Raw genomic sequence first — 20,621 nt, 5'->3', positions numbered from 1 at the left:
AATATATAGGGAAGCATACCAAAAAACTTTATGTACAGTATTTACAATGACTTCTTGAAGCACTTTAGTAATGCTAAGAACATTTCCCATCTAGGCCATTCTTCAGGAAACAATTTGAGCACAATGTCTCAAAATTTATGAACAACTCTATTTGTGCAAAATTTTTTATACTTTTGCCGCTTTTATGCTACTTGTGCCATCTTAAGTACAGATGAGTGAACCCGAAGTTCAGTGTTCGGTACGAACTCAGACTTTTTCAAGAAAAGAAAGTTCAGGTTTGGATTTGGGTGCTATACGAATGCAAACCACTTGCGTTAACCACTTGCTCAATGCTCGGCCCAGTGCAAGCTGATTGCAGTATTTGAATGGCTCGCACTGAGAGTAACAAAAGCGTGATCAAATGTAGTGTGCATCCAAAACAAAAAATGGAAAAACCCCGCCCGCCCCCGGAAGTGTTCTGTTTATGGCTGGCTACATGTGGGTGGAGACCCAAACTGCCAATTAGTAACTTCAAATGAAGTTCAGGTCAAGTTGGGTTCAAAACTGAACTTTAAAAACTTTCAGCTGGATCAGCAGAACCCGAACATCCACGGGTCCACTCATCTCTAATCGTAAAAGGAACCTGTCAGGTGCAATATACACCTAGGACCACGAGCAGTTCTGGGTGCTTATTGCTTATCCCTGCATAACCATCTTTGTATACACTAGCAGAGATAAAGAGATCTTTAGAAAAAGTATTTGTGTTTACCAACATATGATACGCAGCGACGCCGCACATACCTCACTGTTGATGGCGACCGGTGGAGGATGGATGTGCAGTGAGCATGATGCGAAGTACACAAGGCTTCTGATCATACACACTTATCTGATGCCGGGTGTAAGTTTCCCAGCTTCAGTGAGGTACAGTGCACATGACCGGAAGTGCTGAGGACTCCAGATCATGCTCAGTGCATGTCCAATGTCTGGAAGGGGTTAAAACAAACCTGTAATTTCAACTGACTTTTTAGAATAAGCTGTCATTTGTTAGTGTACATGAGGAGTAAAACTATTTCTTCCCATTATATGACTTGGATTCTGCATTTTTCACCAGTTTTTCCTTCTGTGTGCTATATATTTAATTGACAATTGCCTCTGAGCTAGTAGGTGGAGACTAGCTGGTGTGTCTCTCATACAAAGCTCACAGAACCATGATGGATTCCTGCTTTCTTGTCTATATGCATCAAATGTTCAAAATCAACAGGAGCATGTGGGACATTATATAACAGTAACTAAGCAGTGTAGCTGTGAATCCAGATATGGAAAAAGCTCCAAAACATTACTATAAAAATTCTGCCTCATTTCTTCCCCTCCCTCTGCTGACTTCTAAGTTTCTCCATTCTGTAGACTTCAATAGACAGCTTCAATCTGATTCTTCAGTGAGATGGAAATCCATCTTGTTTTGAGAAAGATGGATTTTAGAATTTTTTTCATGGAAAAGGTGAGTTCAAGAGTTAGGATGAAGTGGTTGATTGTAAGCGGAGAAAGAAGCAGAAATCTCTGATAAGATATATTATAGTCAGTTGAACTATTGATTTATGCAAGCAAGTGTAACCAGTAAAATTATAAATAAAATGTGTGAAAGCACTTATTGAAGACTTTATCAGTTCTTATACAAAATGTTGTGCTTTTTGGCTAATAGGGCTGATCAGAGAATAAGTACCGTAAATGACTGCTTGCTGTGTATGCACATATTCAGCCAACAGCTTTAGATACCATCCTGAATAGCAGGGAGATGTGAGGGAGTGCTCATTAGTACATCAGACTTATTAATGATGTGTTTATGGTCTATTCCCTGATCGTTCCTGTAAGCTATACCATTGTCTGATTGCCTTTTCTAGTAAACCATCCCCAACTTCCCTATAACTTGCTGAAACCTCTTTCCTTTAGGCTTGTGTTGGAAGCCTCATTTTGTGCTTGGCATTTAGCCGCAGTAGGCTGAGTCAATATAAGTGCCTAGAAGATGAACCCTTCCCTTTGCAACATAGGTGCCTTTTGGTGATCATTACTGAGGGTTAGAAATGCCATCTCAGCTGATCACTAGGCACAGTGGTGACCTGTCTCAAATGGTTATTGACTGAATGGGCACTTTTGGTATTTTGAGAGGGGACTAAGAAGTAGAGACCAACAGGGGAACCAGGGAAGGCCCGTTTCACACATCCGGCATTTCGCCGGATGCCGCATCTGGCACGCATGCAGTACAGTACATTAATTTACAGTGGAAGGCCGACACCATGTGGACAAATGTGGTTGTGCATGAAGCACACAACCGGATGGTGTTGCGCTTCCACTATAAGTGAATCTGCTATACTACTGCATGCGTGCTGGATCCAGCGTCCTACAAAATGCCGGATGTGTGAAACGGGCCTAAGCATCTGAAATGAAGCTGTAGGGCATTGAGAGGGAAAGTATTAATTTCTCTTCATTTTTTATTTTTTTTTTAACCAGTCTGAGCCCTTTTAAAAATAATTTTTATCCCCTGGAAAACCCTTTAAGGTACAAGTATACATGGTGCTAAGTATGACTAATCTATAAAGTTTAATGAGCACTTGGTACATTTTAATGAAGGAGGGAAGAAATGAAAAATTCACAGCTTCCCTTTCAACTGTTCACAAATTTTATGGCCGCATGTTTCCTTCTATTCACCGTCTTGGCAGAAAATTGTTCTCTGAGAACATTTTAAAATATATATTTTCTTTCCATAAAGATTTTTTTTGTTACCACAGAGGCAATGTTTTCATTACAAACTGTTGAATTCTTTACGCTTTGTGCTAAGGGAAAAAATAGAAATTGGTGTTTGTTCCAATCAGTCATATATATGCTTTAAATGTAAAACATGTGTAGCGTTCTGCTGCCTGCGCTGTCATATCGATATTACAGCCTTATATGGGATGAATTAGGCATCGTGCATCCATACGGTACACTGGAACTATAAGAGCTTTTTACAGAAACGTGATCTGTTCCCTCAAACGTTGCAGCAATGATTGCTCTTAATGCTTTGTCTTTTTACTTTACATAAGTTTGTTATTGTAAGGAATTGAGAAATGTTAAGCTGATCTCCCATCACTGTACGATGTAACCTTGGATGATCTAGGGCAAGTTCTTGTCCTAGAAAATTGGTGATGCAAATGTATAGAGAAGTGATGGGAATTGTTCAAGGTTATAAGTGACTACGTTTAGTTATGCTACCATTGGGCTGGATAAAGCAGCATTGACATTTATGTACACATCTAAATAAAATATGAAATATGTTTCTCAGATTTAATAGATGCGAAAGAAATGATCTATGCTTTTGTTCTCGAGACTATATCAGCATGGCAGATGTAGTAAAGCTGAATTTGTAAAATGATAGAGAGAACCTAGCCTCATACTCGGTCAGTCTTATACATCATGAATCTTCTATCAGCACACATCAGCAACTACCGTGTTTTCCAGAAAATAATACCTACTCTCAAAATAAACCCTTGCAGGATTTTATAGGCTTTACGGCATATGCTTAAAATATAAGTCTTACTCCAGAAATAATCTTCAGTTGCAGTCAGGGTCGGTATTAGGGGGAATCAAACTGTACAATTTTTCAGGGCCCCCACTCTCTTAGGGACCCCGACAGTTGTATTCCAAGGTTAAGATTGTTTAAGGACCTTTGGTGACTTCATAGTCATGTGACATGATGTAATCTAAGGTCTCTTAATTGTAGGAGACTAAAAAAACTGAACAGTAAACTGGCTAGTATTCAGGACTGGCATTACTTGGAAGGGAGAGCAAACTGGGCTACTTCTCAAGGCCCCCATTCTCCTAGGGGCCCCAGCATGTACATCCTGATGATAACACTGCTTCAGGACCTTCGGTGCCTTCACAGTCATGTGACGTGATGTAATCTAAGGTCTCTTAATTGCAGGAGTCTAAAATAAACTTAAGAAGAGACAGACTAGTATGCAGGATTAGCATTAGGGTGACGTGAGAGCAAACGGGGCACTTTTACAGGGCCGCCATTCTACTAGGGGCCCTAGCATTTACATCCTGATGATAACACTGCTTCAGGACATTTTGTGACATCACATTATGTGTCAAGTAACTAGGGTGTCACCAAAAGGTCTCTTACTTGCTGGAGTCTAAAGCTGTAAAGGAGACAAGCAGGTATGTATGTGCAGTGTGTGTATGTGGATAGGTAGATAGATAGATAGCTAGATAGATAGATAGCTAGATGAATGATATATAGATGATAGATTAATAGATGATAGAAGGTTTGGAGAGTTAAGGGTGCTTTACATGCTGCGACAAAGCTAACGATATATCGTCGGGGTCACGTCGTTAGTGACGCACATCCGGCACCGTTAGCGACATCACAGCGTTTGACACCAAGGAGCGACGTGCAATGATCGCAAAAACGTCTAAAATATTTGATCGTTGACACGTCGCTCCTTTTCCAAATATCGTTGGTGGTGTATGCCGCTGGTTGTTCGTCGTTCCTGCAGCGTCACACCGCAGGAACGACGAACATCTCCTTACCTGCATCCACCGGCAATGAGGAAGAAAGGAGGTGGGCGGCATGTTCTGGCAGATCATCTCCGCCCCTCCTCTGCTATTGGGCGGCCTCTTAGTGACACCGCAACTGACGTCGCTATGACACCGAACGTACCTCCCACTTGAAGAAGGGATTTTTCGGCGGTCACAGCGACGTCGCTGATAAGGTATGTGCGTGCGACGCTGCTGTAGCGATAATGTTCGCTACGACAGCGATCACCAAATGTCGCACGAGCGACGGGGGCGGGGGCTATCGCTTGCGACATCGCTAGCAATGTCGCAGCGTGTAAAGCACCCTTTTATGTTGATTTTCCAGTATGCGATATGACTATATTTGAATAAATGTTGAGATTTTTGTTCAAGAATAAATGTGGATTGTTGTTCATGAGAAAAAAAATAAGACATCCCCTAAAAATAAGCCCTAGTCCATCTTTCAGAGCCAAAAATAATATAAGACTCTGTCTTATTTTTGGGGAAACATGGTACGGTATGTAATTTCATTCAATCCTGACCTCAGCTAGGAGGAACTAGGAATCAGTAATGATCCTAGTGATGGGGCCTCAAAAGATCAGACATTTATTACTTATCCTGTGGATAGATGATAAATGTCATTCATAGAGAAAACTCTTCAATGTTAACAATCAAGGGTTCACTGACTGGTGAGAAACCATGTCATTATTGATGCTAGACAAGTAGGGAAGAGGTGATTTATGAGCTGGGTCCTGCTAATGGGCCTTGTGTCATCTCATTTACTTTAATTAAAATGCTTACAACATAAGTTACCTTAGACGTCTTATTGATAATATTTATAACTATATGGTGACAAGATTTATCATTTATAAATAACTGTGAAAATGACCTGTATTCTTTACTCTTTTACCAGATTTCTAACAAAGCAGAAACTGATTTGGCAATCAAGGATAAATTCTCAGGTTATGCTGTTCCCAATCAAGAGAGGCTTGCCGAGCTTGAAATGGAAAGTTTGAGCCTTAAAGATAAGTTGAAGCTTAGTCTCCTGGAAGTAAGTGATAACAGAATGATGGTGCTATAATTTCTACATTTCTAATTTGGCAAACCAGCACACCACAATCTTCATAAGGCCTGGGCCACATGGGGGACTACTGCGATCTTCGCATGACACTCGGCTCACGCTGGCAGCACAGCGGGAGACGAGTGTCATGCGAGTGTCACTGTGACTGAGGTCCGATCATGCGATCGGCCCTCAGCTGCAGGGGGCGGGCTGGCTCTGAGGAGAGGCGGGCCAGTGCTGAGGAGGGGCAGGCCGGCGCTGTGGAGGGGAGGGAGGGATTTATTGCCATTCTTGCTCTGCACTCGCGGTACACTGGTGTACTGTTAATGCAGTACGATTTTTCTCTCGCCCCATAGACTTGAATGGGTGCGAGAGAAACTAAGATCGCATTGCACCCGCAGCATGCTGCGATTGTTTTCTCGGTCTGATTAAGGCTGAGAAAATAATCGCTTATGGGTGCTGGGGCATAGGCTAATATTGGTACAAGAGGAAGGCGATCTTTTATCGCATTCCACTCGCTCAGATTTTCATGCTGTGTGTCTTAGGCCTAATTCCAGAATAAGAGTTGGATTTTCTAAATCAAAGTAAACAAGAAATTAAAGAGAATCTGTCTGTTGATCAACCCCCTAACCATCTATATGGGCATGCAGATCATACTACTCTGTGATCTGATGTGTTATTCCAAAGAAATTCATGCTTTTTTTACATGTAAATACGATGTTAAGATCTAAGGGCTGGACACAGATCCCCAGAGATTCTGCCTCCAGAGCTTATTTTAAATGAAAAGTTGTGTTACCATTGTGAGACATGTAATGACTGACAGTCTGCTGTCATAATCACACACAGCTCTGTAGTGTGATCAAAACTTACACAGTACAGGAGAAGTGAACTTTGTCTTATTACAAACATTTGTAGCAGCACTTGCCACTTGCCTTCTCATTGTGCTGTGAGATTTGGTGGAGTGCTGTGCGTGATTACAACTTACACAGTACAGCAGAGATGAACCTTGTCTCATTGCATGTACAGTTGCAGTAATGTCAGCTCTGCTGTAGTGACCCTCCCCCCACACTGGTTGCCTGTGAGATGGAAGCTGAAGCACTATGAGAAGACACCTGTAGTGAAAATGTGGTAATACAACAGAAGGAAACTTTGCCTATGACAGTATTTTACAGGTACTAACATGCTAATGGAGCAGAGTATCCAGGGGAACTAACACCCAGGGGACTAGTTACTGCGCTCATTAGCATACTATAAAAGATCTTTAGAAATACTTTTTCTAAAGATCCTTTTATCTATGCTAGTGTATACAGGGACAATTAGGCAGGGATTAGCAATATGCACCCAAAACTGCTTGTGGTTCTGGGTACATATTGGACCTGACAGGTTCCCTTTAAAGGGGTAAATTGGCTACACTCACTTCTGAATTGAGGAATGAAAAAAGCAGCTTCTCGTTACATCTACAGACCTTTGCCGGCTCACAGGCACTCTTGTTCTACTCATAATAATTTGGCTTCGCTCACTCTTATATCATGAAGATAGTGGGGTTGGTGATAAAATGTCTACAAATCTGTCAGCTTGTGTGCATAAAAAGCAGGTATCCACTCCAGTACTATTCATTAGCATAGGAAAGTTGTAAAACACCTTCCCCTCATAGACACATGCCTGCAGATATCAATAGAAATAAAATCACTGGGCCTGTTCAATTGCCGATACAGAAGTGAGCTGAGCCAGATTACTTCTTTATCCCGTTTATCCCAGCCTGTTTTCACAATCCTAAGCAAGGATGGTTGACCTTAGGGAGATCAACATCCAACACCGCGGAGACACCATCACGTGTTTCTCAATGCAGTGATTCTAGAGCAATGTCCCCTTGTTTTGAATATTTCCCAGGGGGCATTGCTCTAGAATCACTGCGTTGAGAAACACGTGATGGTGTCTCCGCGGTGTTGGATGTTGATCTCCCTGAGGTCAACCATCCTTGCTTACAGTGCCTACAAGTAGTATTCAACCCCCTGCAGATTTAGCAGGTTTGATAAGATGCAAATAAGTTAGAGCCTGCAAACTTCAAACAAGAGCAGGATTTATTAACAGATGCATAAATCTTACAAACCAACAAGTTATGTTGCTCAGTTAAATTTTAATAAATTTTCAACATAAAAGTGTGGGTCAATTATTATTCAACCCCTAGGTTTAATATTTTGTGGAATAACCCTTGTTTGCAATTACAGCTAATAATCATCTTTTATAAGACCTGATCAGGCCGGCACAGGTCTCTGGAGTTATCTTGGCCCACTCTTCCATGCAGATCTTCTCCAAGTTATCTAGGTTCTTTGGGTGTCTCATGTGGACTTTAATCTTGAGCTCCTTCCACAAGTTTTCAATTGGGTTAAGGTCAGGAGACTGACTAGGCCACTGCAACACCTTGATTTTTTCCCTCTTGAACCAGGCCTTGGTTTTCTTGGCTGTGTGCTTTGGGTCGATGTCTTGTTGGAAGATGAAATGACGACCCATCTTAAGATTCTTGATGGAAGAGCGGAGGTTCTTGGCCAAAATCTCCAGGTAGGCCGTGCTATCCATCTTCCCATGGATGCGACCAGATGGCCAGGCCCCTTGGCTGAGAAACAGCCCCACAGCATGATGCTGCCACCACCATGCTTGACTGTAGGGATGGTATTTTTGGGGTCGTATGCAGTGCCATCCAGTCTCCAAACGTCACGTGTGTGGTTGGCACTAAAGATCTCGATCTTGGTTTCATCAGACCAGAGAACCTTGAACCAGTCTGTCTCAGAGTCCTCCAAGTGATCATGAGCAAACTGTAGACGAGCCTTGACATGATGCTTTGAAAGTAAAGGTACCTTACGGGCTCGTCTGGAACGGAGACCATTGCGGTGGAGTACGTTACTTATGGTATTGACTGAAACCAATGTCCCCACTGCCATGAGATCTTCCCGGAGCTCCTTCCTTGTTGTCCTTGGGTTAGCCTTGACTCTTCGGACAAGCCTGGCCTCGGCACGGGTGGAAACGTTCAAAGGCTGTCCAGGCCGTGGAAGGCTAACAGTAGTTCCATAAGCCTTCCACTTCCGGATGATGCTCCCAACAGTGGAGACAGGTAGGCCCAACTCCTTGGAAAGGGTTTTGTACCCCTTGCCAGCCTTGTGACCCTCCACGATCTTGTCTCTGATGGCCTTGGAATGCTCCTTTGTCTTTCCCATGTTGACCAAGTATGAGTGCTGTTCACAAGTTTGGGGAGGGTCTTAATTAGTCAGAAAAGGCTGGAAAAAGAGATAATTAATCCAAACATGTGAAGCTCATTGTTCTTTGTGCCTGAAATACTTCTTAATACTTTAGGGGAACCAAACAGAATTCTAGTGGTTTGAGGGGTTGAATAATAAATGACCCTCTGAATAAACTTTTCACCATTTAAAAAAAAGAAAAGAAAAAGAAATAACATTCTTTTTTGCTGCAGTGCATTTCACACTTCCAGGCTGATCTACAGTCCAAATGTCACAATGCCAGGTTAATTCCGAATGTGTAAACCTGCTAAATCTGCAGGGGGTTGAATACTACTTGTAGGCACTGTATGTAATCTTCTACTAGGCATTGCTCCCACTAGCCAGTTTCCTACTCCACACTAATGAGGGGCAAATAGACCTGGCTATTTTCCTGCCAGCGTTGAGAAACATGTGATGGTGTCTCCGCAGACTTGCTTGTTTTGTTTTCACAATCCTGACCAGGCCAAATTTAATAGTTCTGACCAGTGTCACTTTATAAGGTAAAAAGTCTAGCATGCTTCAGTATTTCCCACTGATTCTGAGTCTGTTTTTCATGACACATTGTACTTCATGTTAGTGGTAAATTTTGATCGATGTGATTTACATTTATTTATGAAAATGTATAAAAATTGACAAATTTTGAAAATTGCACAATTTTTGAACTCTGAAATTTCATGCCCTTAAACCAGATAGCTATATTACAAAAAAATCATTAACCCCTTTACCCCCAGGAGATTTTCTGTTTTTGTTTTTTGCTCCGCTTCTTCAGAGAGCCGTAAATTTTTATATTTTTCTGTCAATCTTGCCATTTGAGGGCTTATTTTTTGCGAGACAAGTTGTACCTTTAAATCAAACCATGAGTTTTACCATATAGAGTACTGGAAAATTGCAAAAAAGATTCCAAGTGTGGAAAAACTGCCAAAAAAGTGAGATTGCACAATGGTTTTGGGGGTATTTTATTCACTGTTTTCACTATATGGCAAAACCGATGTGTCGGTGTGATGCCTCAGGTCGGTACGAGTTCGTAGACACTAAACATGTATAGGTTTACTTTTATCTAAGGGGTTAAAAAAAAATTCAAAATGTCCAAAAAAAGTGTCGCATTTTCAGCGACCAATAGTATTCTCATTTTTCAGAATATGGGGCTCAGTGATGGCTTATTTTTTGTGTCTCAAGCTGACATTTTTTCATGGTACCACTTTTGCGCTGATGCTACGTTTTTATCACCTGTTATTGCATTTTGCACAAAATTTGCAACAAACAAAAAAACATAATTTTGGCGTTTGGAATTTTTTTCTGCTCGGTGATACTAAAAATGTGTTTGTTTGTTTTTTTAACCCTTTAACTTTCAATGGGGTTTGATTTGAGCTTTTAGGTTTGTTTATTTTTTTTAAGTTTTTTAAAACTTTTTTCAATTTTTTTAAAATTATTTTACTAGTCTCTCTGGGGGACTATAAGAATTAGCAGTCTGATCACTGATTCAGTTCTGTTGATCAGAGCTCCACAGCTCTGATCAGCAGAAAAGGTGTTCTCCTGTTGCAGCTGCTGCTCTGCCGGCTGTAACAGGAAGTACGTCATTATAGCGTCAACAGTCATCACATGACCCGTTGCCACCATGACAACCATCTGCTCCCTGTGATCGCGTCACGGGGCCTCTGATGATGGAGGGGAAAGTCGATTTCTCCGTCACCCGCATTATTAACCCCTTAGATTGTGCTGTCTCATTTTGACAGCTTTATCTAAAGAGTTAACAGGTGCGGGTGGATCACAGTTCCACCCGCGCATGATAGCCCGCAGATAACTGTAAAACACGGAGCGGGACCGCCCACTAGACTCATATGCATACTAACACCAAGAATTTCAATAAATAAAATCCAAGTTTTTTCCTACAAACCAATATATTATTCTGCCCAGCTTCTCCTTTTTTATACCAATACTATCCACAGATTGAACTACATGTACGACGTGACAGGTTCTCTTTAAGGATTACCACCCAAGACCTCTGTTACCCAAGTAGGAAAATAAATATAGCCTGGAAACATCTTGATGTAATATTAAATTAGTTTTCTTATACAAAATATACAAATTCTCTATGTAAAAATATCAGGAAAAACTCCAGTTAGTAAATATTTAATGTTCTAACATACAGCACACATTTAGTCTCTTCTACCAGGTGTGAAGAGATGAAAGTGCTGATTATTAGGTAGATGAAAAATCCTTCCCCTTTTCTCCTCTCTGTACCTTTGTAAAGATCTTGGGATTGCCATAGCATTTGCAGATAGCATATACTTATTAGAGCTTATACGCCCGCTCCCGTGAAGCTCATACAGAGCCCGGTAAATGACAGTGTGGATTTCTGTCAATCACAAGCAACTGATTACCCAAATTGCAGCCTACACATAATATTTATATAAGCTATAATGTACTTCCAGCCAACAGTAATGAGGCCATAATGACACACAGCATTTTGTAAGACTTATAAACAGCAAGACATAAAGCTGAGCGGTTTATAGTCGGAGCCGAAAGATGCTGCCACGTGTGTAATTTGGCCAGATTTTGGTAAAGCATTAATTATAAAATTTCGCTCTAACTGGAAGTAAAAGTGGCTATGAGTGGCAGGTCCTGCGCGGTGGGTTGGCTGGATAATAACAATGGAATTCTTTGTGCTCCTTAGATTTACACTGTGGTCTCAACTCTGATTTCTAAGGCAAATACTATAAAATATAAATTAGCACTTCTCCGAATATGTAGCACAATATGACTGAATTCATTTACGGGTGGAAATATTTGCCCACATCTTTTCAATTCTCAGATTTTTCATAAGAGAGTTAATTATGCTGTATATCTGGATCTCTCGTCTCGTGCCATCAGTACCCATTGGGCAGTGTATAGACGAGGTCTACGAGGTGTCCGTGATGATCGGTATACACACGGCATCACGAGTCTGAAGTAGCTGGACACAATGATCAGATGGCATATACATGCAGCGTCACCAGAGGTACTGGTGAAGAGTGGGAGCAGGAATCGGTTGTACTTATTGCACTTATACTCTGCCACTTGTGTATACCCCGTTAATATAAGGCACATCATTTTTACAGGAATTGACTTTGATTACAAAAATCTATCTTTCTCCAGAAGTAAAGCCACTCTTGTCCATAAGCTTTCTCCGATGACACAGGTCAACCAAAGTCAAATAAACAGGTCTAAATTGTAACACTGGACCAATTGCACGGACAAGCGGTGCTGGTGCTGTAGAAAAAGATTAAAAAAATGTACAAATATACCACTCTTACAATATCTAACAGTTAATTGAGTTTTAGTGATTACCTGTAGGCTACTTGAATATTATTAACTCTCTTGTCATGAATCCTTAGGTAATTAGTGATACTAAACTAGTTACCATTACCTCTAAGAGTATGGAACAATAATAGGTCATTGCAATTAAATGTCCTAGATACATTAATATTTGTGTAATATAACATAGTCTATCTAAGATGTGTTCTGTATTTTGCTGACTGCATGGTATTGGAAGCGTGCTCGGGGCGGCAGTCGTGAGCAAGAGGCTCTGTGTCCTCACCCCGACACTCTACAGACAATGGTGGTTGAGTGTGTGTGCAGATTTTATATTCTTGCATTACTGCTTCTTGGCCACAGGCCAGATTCTCTTCTTCTGGTTCACACTCTGCGGTACTGCATTCAAAGTCATTAAGGATGAGTCCACATTGGTTAAAAACTGCACGCACTTTACTGACAACACATTTCAAACAACGTTCCACTTTACCTGTGACACATTTCAACTTGGTTTTGTACAAGGAATTGACATCTTAATATTGTCCTGGTCTTCCATTATGGCAGCAGATGTTTATACCGGCTACCAAGGAGGGAGGGGAAGGTTGGCTCATGTCTGTCCCTGAATATCTAACCACACAGGTAAATGTGTACCGCTGTGATTAGGGTACCCTTCACGGCTATGCTACTTCTCCAGGGTCACTCCTAGAGTCTGTTCCATTGTGCCAGTGGCTATCAGCCAGGCGGCCTCTCTTTCTTCTCTAAAGGTTCTCTGTGACAAACTGCTCGGCCACTGTCCACACTGTTCACACTCGTCTGCTTGATGGGAAGGATTTCTCGCTCTTGTCCCACAAATCATGGAGCTTAAGCTACAATATTACTCCGGTCACCACTGCTTTCTCCTGCATGTTACATCTTCCTTGGCTTACTCTAAACAACACTCCCTAAAGCAGGAAATACCCACCACTATATTCCCTTCACTGTGGGTGGCTTCTACATGTTAACTGTACCACCACTGCCCCTGGTAATAACACTAAAGGGGACTTTACACACTACGATATCAGTGCCGATATCGCTAGTGTGCGTACCCGCACCCATCGTTTGTGCGACATGGGCATATCGCTGCCCGTCGCGCACAAAATCATGCACCCATCACACGGACTTACCTGCCCTGTGACGTCGCCCTGGCCGGCGACCCGCCTCCTTTCTAAGGGGTCGGGTTGTGTGGCGTCACACGGCAGGCATCCAATAGAAGCGGAGGGGTGGAGATGAGCGGGATGCAACATCCTGCCCACCTCCTTCCTTCCGCATTGGCGGTGGAGGAAGGTAAGGAGATGTTTCTCGCTCCTGCAGTGTCACACACAGCGATGTGTGCTGCCGCAGGAACGAGGAACCTTTGTTTATAATTACAGAGGTCCTGTAGTGCTTGACCAGATTTGCACACACTGCAGCAGGGATTTTGGTGTTCTTCTCCATACATATCTTCTCCAGATGTTTCATGTTTTTGTGGCTATCACTGGGCAACATTGAGTCTCAACTCCCTCCAGAGATTTTCTATTGTTATTCAGGTCTGAAGACCACTTGTTATTATATTTTAAGGGGCCAAGGATAGTATTGGCCCCTTAAAATATAATAACAAGTTAATTATAGAGGACAAACAAAAGACTGAGATATTAAATAGGCATTTCTCATTTGTGTTCACCAAGGAACTGACTGTACCAGGGATCATTCAACAAGAGAAAAATCAAAGTTCACCACCCGATATAATTAATTTAACACAAGAAGAAGTACGCCTACGTCTAAGTAAATTAAACATTGACAAATCCTCAGGGCCAGATGGCATTCATCCACGAATATTGAGGGAATTGAGCTCCATTATCGACAGACCGCTGTATCTCATCTTTTCAGATTCGCTTGTAACAGGGTTGGTGCCTCAGGATTAAAGGATTGCTGATGTGGTACCGATATTTAAGAAAGGTAAGAGGGTAGATCCAGGCAACTACCGTCCAGTAAGCCTGACATCAGTAGTATGCAAAGTTTTTGAGGGCATTTTAAGGGATGACATGCAAAAATATATTGCAGAAAATAATATAATAACTGACAAACAGCATGGATTCATGAAAGATAAGTCGTGTCTAACCAACCTGTTGGGGTTCTATGAGGGGGTAAGTGCAAACCTGGATATTGGTAATGCAGCTGATGTGATTTATTTGGACTTTGCAAAGGCATTTGATACTGTACCACACAATTGCCTTATATTAAAGCTCCAGAAGCAAGGACTAGAGGAAACTATATGCAACTGTGTAAGGAATTTGCTAAAAGATAGGAAACAAAGAGTAGTCATAAATGGTACATTCTCTAAATGGGCTATAGTCAGCAGTGGGGTGCCGCAGGGATCTGTGCTAGGACCGATTCTTTTTAATCTCTTTATTAATGACCTTGTGGATGGGATTGATAGTAAAGTGTCAGTCTTTGCTGATGACACCAAACTATGTAGGATATTAAAAACTATCCTTGATAGTACAATATTACAAAAAGATCTGGATAAGATGTCAGAAAGGGCAGATACTTGGCAAATGAGATTTAATGTTGATAAATGTAAAGTAATGCACCTAGGACGGAGTAATCCTATAGCTGCATATACATTAAATGGAAGTAAACTCGGGACTACAGAACAGGAGAAGGACTTGGGTATTCTCATTACAAATAAGCTGAGCAGCAGCACTCAATGTGAAGCAGCAGCTGCTAAAGCAAACAAGATTTTAGGGTGTATAATAAGAGAGATTAAATCCCGTGATCCCAACGTATTGTTACCCCTCTATAAATCACTTGTAAGGCCACATCTGGAATATGGGAACCAGTTTTGGGCTCCACATTTTAAAAAGGACATTCAGAAGTTAGAGGCATTTCAAAGGCGGGCAACTAGACTACTACAAGGAATGGAGGCCGCCCATATAATGAGAGGTTGAAAAAGTTAGATTTGTTTAGCTTAGAAAAAAGACGTCTCAGAAGAGTGTGGTCAATATAAAGAACTGGCACATGACTTATTTCTTCCAAAGACAATACTAAGGACCAGGGGGCATTAAGAAAAGCGATTCCGGCAGCTAAATAGGAAAGGGTTCTTTACAGTTAGAGCAGTCAGACTGTGGAATGCCCTACTACAAGAGGTAGTAATGGCAGACACTATAACAGCTTTTAAAAAAAGGGCTGGATGATTTCCTCAGTACACACAACATTGTTGGTTATAAATGACTTAGTGACCAAATGTAGAACTGGTGGAGGAAGGTTGAATCAGATGGACCTAGGTCTTTTTTCAACCTAAGTAACTATGTAACTATGTAACTTTGAAATGCTTCTTACGGAGCAACTCCTTAGTTGCCCTGGCGGTGTGTTTCGGGTCATTGAGCCATCACTCATATTCAGTGCTCTTTGTGAGGGAAATAGGTTGTTGCCTAAATCTCATGATACTTTACCCCATCATTCCTTTCTACAATATGGTGCAGTTGTCATATCCCCTTTGCATAAAAGCACCCCCAAAGTATGATGTTTCCACCCCAACATGCTTCACAGTTGGGACTGTGTTCTTGAGGTTGTATTCATCCTTCTTCTTCTTCCAAGCACAGCAAGTGGAGTTGATGCAAAAAGTTCTATTTTGATCTTATTGACCACATACCTCCTCTAGATGGTCATTGGCAACCTTCAAACAGGCCTGGACATATGCTGTTGTGAGCAGGTGGACCTTGCGTGTCCTGCAGGATATTAATCTGTGACAGCATAGTGTATTACTAACTGTAATCTTTGAGACTGTGGTCCCAGCTCTATTTAGGTCATTGACCAGGTCCAACCCTGTAGTTTTAGGCTGATTCCTGACCTCAGAATCATCTTTACCCCACGAGGTGAGATCTTTCATGGAACCCGAGTCCGAGTAAGATTGATAGACATCATGTGATTCTTCCATTATCTAATAATTGTGCCAACAGTTGTTGCTTTCTCACCAAGCTGCTTGCCTTTATTGTCCTGTAGTTCATACCAGCTTGTGCAGGTCTACAATTTTTTCACTGGTGTCCTTAAATAGCTCTTTTGTCTTGGCCATGGTGGAGAGGTTGGAGTGTGATTGATTGAGTGTGTGGACAAGTGTCTTTTATACAGGTATCAGGTTCATACAGGTGCAATTAATACAAGTAATGACTGTAGAGTAGGAGGGCTTTTTAAAGAAAAAATAACAGGTCTGTGAAAGCCAGAATTCTTGCTGGATTGTAGGTAATCAAATAGTTCATGCAATAAAATGAAAATTAATTATTAAAAATCATACAATGGGTTTTCTAGATTTCTTTTCTTAATTCCATCTGTCACAGTTGCAGTGTACCTACGATATAAATTACAGACCTCTCCATTTTTTGTAGGTGGGAAAACTTGCAAAATCGGCAGTGTATCAAGTGTACATTGCACTCACAAGCCTTTCTTTGGGTTCACAGAACACAGACACGGTATACAAGCCGTTTAAGTGTCAGTACACCTGCACAGGTTCAGGTACCTCTTTTCCGCCAGAGCATTCCAGTGGAGGTATCTCCTTTTCCACTCACTGACCCTGGTCACTACACAACTTCTGTCTCTCAAACAACCAACCATCGTTTTAACAATATGAGAGATACCCATAAGCAAAGGTGTGTGGATAGCCAGATCCACCTGCCTTTTTAGCTGTCCGCAAAACCTTACCCTGGAATGCCCTAATAAGCCTTGTGGTACATCAAGTAGCAAAGTGGACATCCAGGTTTACACCACCTTCATGATGCATACACTTCACCATGTTACATTTGTATCCCCACTGCCTAAAGCCATGGGGCTTGGCACCTTTCTTTACCAGACCAGAGAGACATCTCTGGTGACTTTGCGCTTCCACTGTTGGGTAAGCACCTTTGTCAAACCTCTCCCAGCATGACCGTCTCCTACAGTTAGTGTGCAAGTAAGACTCCCCCAAACTTGAATTTCCAGTCTGGTCTGACTCTGGGTCATCAAGTACACTGTAGGAGCTACTATTTTTGCCCTTCTGCATCACGCTCACAGAAGACTTGCCAATTCTAGATCCTCCACATCCTCACTTTGCAGATCTACCATGGCCTCTTCTTCCAGGGCGTCATCGGCTGTCTCTCTGTTGGTGCATTGTCCTATCACTGTCCTCAGCTAGAGACCAGTCACTCAATCCATCCTTTCTTTTGGATTCCATTTCATAGGACTTGGACAGCTCAGAATTTGTACCAAAGCTCGAAGTGTAATTTGGTCCTCTATGACCTCGGTTCCTTGGTTCCTTCCACTGTATGATCTGCTTCCCCAGACATACAAGACAATACCTTCATCAGGTACATAACACTTATCTTCTACTGGGTCCCAACTTATTGATGGATCGGGACCAACACCAACTTTACAAAGCTGTTACTTGATTTGAAGTATACTTAACTCCCAAATGTCCAGCATCCAACAAGAATATGGAACAAAGAGGACTGTTCACACCAAAGGGATATTTTTCGTAGCTTTTATTCACATTAAAAGCATTGCTGACGTGTTTTGAGCTGGCTGTAGCTCTTAGTCGTAGCATGTCATTGAAGAACCCTACCACTTCTCTGGATGCCTCATCAAATGGCTTGAAGTCCACCCGGGTGATCCTTACAGGCTCCCAGATTACTGAGTTTTACACTCCAACTCACATCTGTCGGACTCCATTGCTTCTTGTCTCCTCTGTGCTCGGCGAGCAGCTTCCTCCTTCTTCTCCTGAGATACATCTGGGCCCAGAACCGCCATCTCTTCTTCAAACCACACTAACCACTGGCTTTTTGAGGCAGGGATCCCCATCTTCAGTGCTTATCCGTCAGACATCTGGGAGAAGGTGGTCTGGTTCGCACCCACCAGAAGCTCAATTAAGGCCTCTTTACTCAGTCCATGGTGGTTTAGACCCAGATCTCTTGGTCTCTCATGTAGACTGGATACGGTCCAGTTTATGTACTCACTCTGTGGGTGGTTCTCCATTGGGCTGTGCTGTGTTGATCCCACCGCTGCCACTAGTTCTGATAGGGTCCTTCTCACATATCACACAATCAACAGAACTAGAGATGGTGGAACAATCCAATGAACATTTATTCCAAGCAAATCAAACAGTCCATTACATAATCCATCATACAGAGGGTAAAAATAGTCCAGAAACGCGAATATAATCCAGTAAGCGATAAATGTCCAGGTCTCTCTGAGAAGCCGCAGCTTCTGCTGAGACGATCAATCTAAGGGCTGCTTTACATGCTGCAATTAGTCATGCGATCGCATTTGCGATCCCATCCGCCCCCATCGTTTGTGCGACACGGGCAATTTGTTGCCCATGTCGCACAATGCTGTAACCCCCCATCACACGTACTTACATTCCAAATGACCTCGCTGTGGGCGGCGAACATCCACTTCCTGAAGGGGGATGGACGTTCGGCGTCACAGCGACGTCACACAGCAGCCGGCCAATAGAAGCGGAAGGGCGGAGATGAGTGGGACGTAAACATCCCGCCCACCTCCTTCCTTCAGCATTGGCGGCGGCCGCAGGTAAGCTGCAGTTCATTGTTCCCGAGGTGTCACACGGAGCGATGTGTGCTGCCTCGGGAACAATGAGCAACTGGACGTTCGATTTTTAGAAAATGAGCGACGTGTCAACGATGAACGAGAAGGTGAGTATTTCTGCTCGTTCATAGCAGTCACACGCTGCAATATCACTAACAATGCCTGATGTGCGTCACTTACGACGTGACCCCGCCGACATCTCGTTAGATATATCGTAGCGTGTAAAGTCCGCTTTTAGTCCTTCTCTCTTGAAGTCTCACCCAGAATGACTAATCCCCCAGGTAAACAGAGAGTTTAGGTGGATCCTAGGCCCTCTCCCCCAGACCTAGGGACAGAAGCACTGCAAGGGGATATAACCTAACTTAATAGGACAAACAGTATATCGAATAGCCGTACCACCATGCCCAAAACATGAACCCACACAAAATGGTACATAACCCATAATATCACACCTGCTTTATTCTTCTCTACAAATTTTTCCCTGTCTGGTGTGTTCCTTGGTTTTTATAATGCTGTTTGATCTTGATTGTTCTCAAACAATCCTCTGAGGCCTTCAACAGAAAATCTGTAGTTTATACTGAGGATAAATTGTACGCAGTTTGATTTAGTATTCTAATTAGTTGGCTTTTGGTGTTAATTGGACACCCAAGATTTTATTTAGAGGAACTACAAGGGGCTGAATACATATGCATGTGAACATTTTTAGGTTTTTTATTTTTCATGAAATGTATAATTTCCTTTACACTTCACAAATATTTACTAATTTACTATATTTACTACTTTAATATTTACTCTTTTGGTATATTACATAAAATTCCAATAAAATACATTTAGGTTTGTGCATGTAACGTCAAAAAATGAGGAAAAGTTCATGATGTATGTATACTTTTTCAAAGCACTATAGAAAAATATAGTTGGAAAACATTCTCATCCATGCATGCTGTGTATTGTTACTACATTATAAAACTTTGTCCTCTATTATTTTTGGGAACAAAACAGAATAGGAAAAAAAAATTAAAATGAGAAAAATCCTGTAGATGGGGAGGAAAAATATATACAACAAACTTTTTTCATCATTGCAATATAATGTTGAGCTATTTTCTGCATGGTCAACCGGATTAATTCTTGTTCAATTTTGCAAATATGACTTATTTCTAAACCTATTCTTTGTATTTGAAAGTGGAAGCGCCTCATGTCTCAGTGGGGCTACAGATCATTGTAGTTTGTGTGTCCTGGTACCTTTTATGTTCCTGTCACAATGTGTGGTTTAATGTATTTGTGTATTTGTTATATTAGGTTGCCTTCTGTGCTAATTGATCTCTTTGTCTATTAGGTGGCAAACTTGAAAAGTGAACTGAAAACCTCAGAAAAGAAATACATTACTGCACAGAGGGAGGTAAGTTCAAAGCAAATGCTTCGCTATTAGTCAAGGTTTGCTATAATCTAATCGGTCTTTTTCTGTGTTTTCCAAACTAAAGTATATTACAGATGTAGGAATTCTCATCAATGCAAAAATGAACCCAGGAGACAATGATGCGACTTCGTTGTCCATATCTGAGCTTGCTTTAGTCTCATTAGACTTATTCAGTTCTTAAATACATGTTTCTATTACAATTTTAGACATGCATACATAGTAATCATGTGTCACATTCAGACTTAAAGGAGTTCTCCAAGAATAGGAAGAAAATGACTAAAGGAAATGCTATTATAAAGATATATCTGAATAACTTTACCTTCATAATACACCCTTCCTATTAACACTCTGGGAGAGGTCTTTGTTGTTTTAACAAGATAACCTTTTTAATGCCATAATGTGTCGCGCTAGGTGTGGGGAAGTACCCAGCAAGCTGGGAAAGGTAAGGGAAGTGGATCCCTGCATC

General features: G+C 41.7%; 1 protein-coding gene across 1 annotated transcript in view; it reads left to right on the top strand.

Annotated features, from left to right (window-relative positions):
• LOC142317132 (uncharacterized) overlaps positions 1-20,621 on the top strand; it is a 566,806-nt gene that overhangs the window by 359,317 nt on the left and 186,868 nt on the right. Inside the window, exons 19-20 of the mRNA XM_075353156.1 lie at positions 5,444-5,581; positions 20,075-20,137. Of these exons, the coding sequence (XP_075209271.1) occupies positions 5,444-5,581; positions 20,075-20,137 (201 nt within the window). The remainder of the gene's footprint in view (positions 1-5,443; positions 5,582-20,074; positions 20,138-20,621) is intronic.

This window comes from Anomaloglossus baeobatrachus, chromosome 6 (genome assembly GCF_048569485.1).
Source record: "Anomaloglossus baeobatrachus isolate aAnoBae1 chromosome 6, aAnoBae1.hap1, whole genome shotgun sequence".
Taxonomy (NCBI): Eukaryota; Metazoa; Chordata; class Amphibia; order Anura; family Aromobatidae; genus Anomaloglossus; species Anomaloglossus baeobatrachus.
Note: the sequence above shows the minus strand (reverse complement) of the source record. Positions and strands in the feature narration are given on the sequence as shown.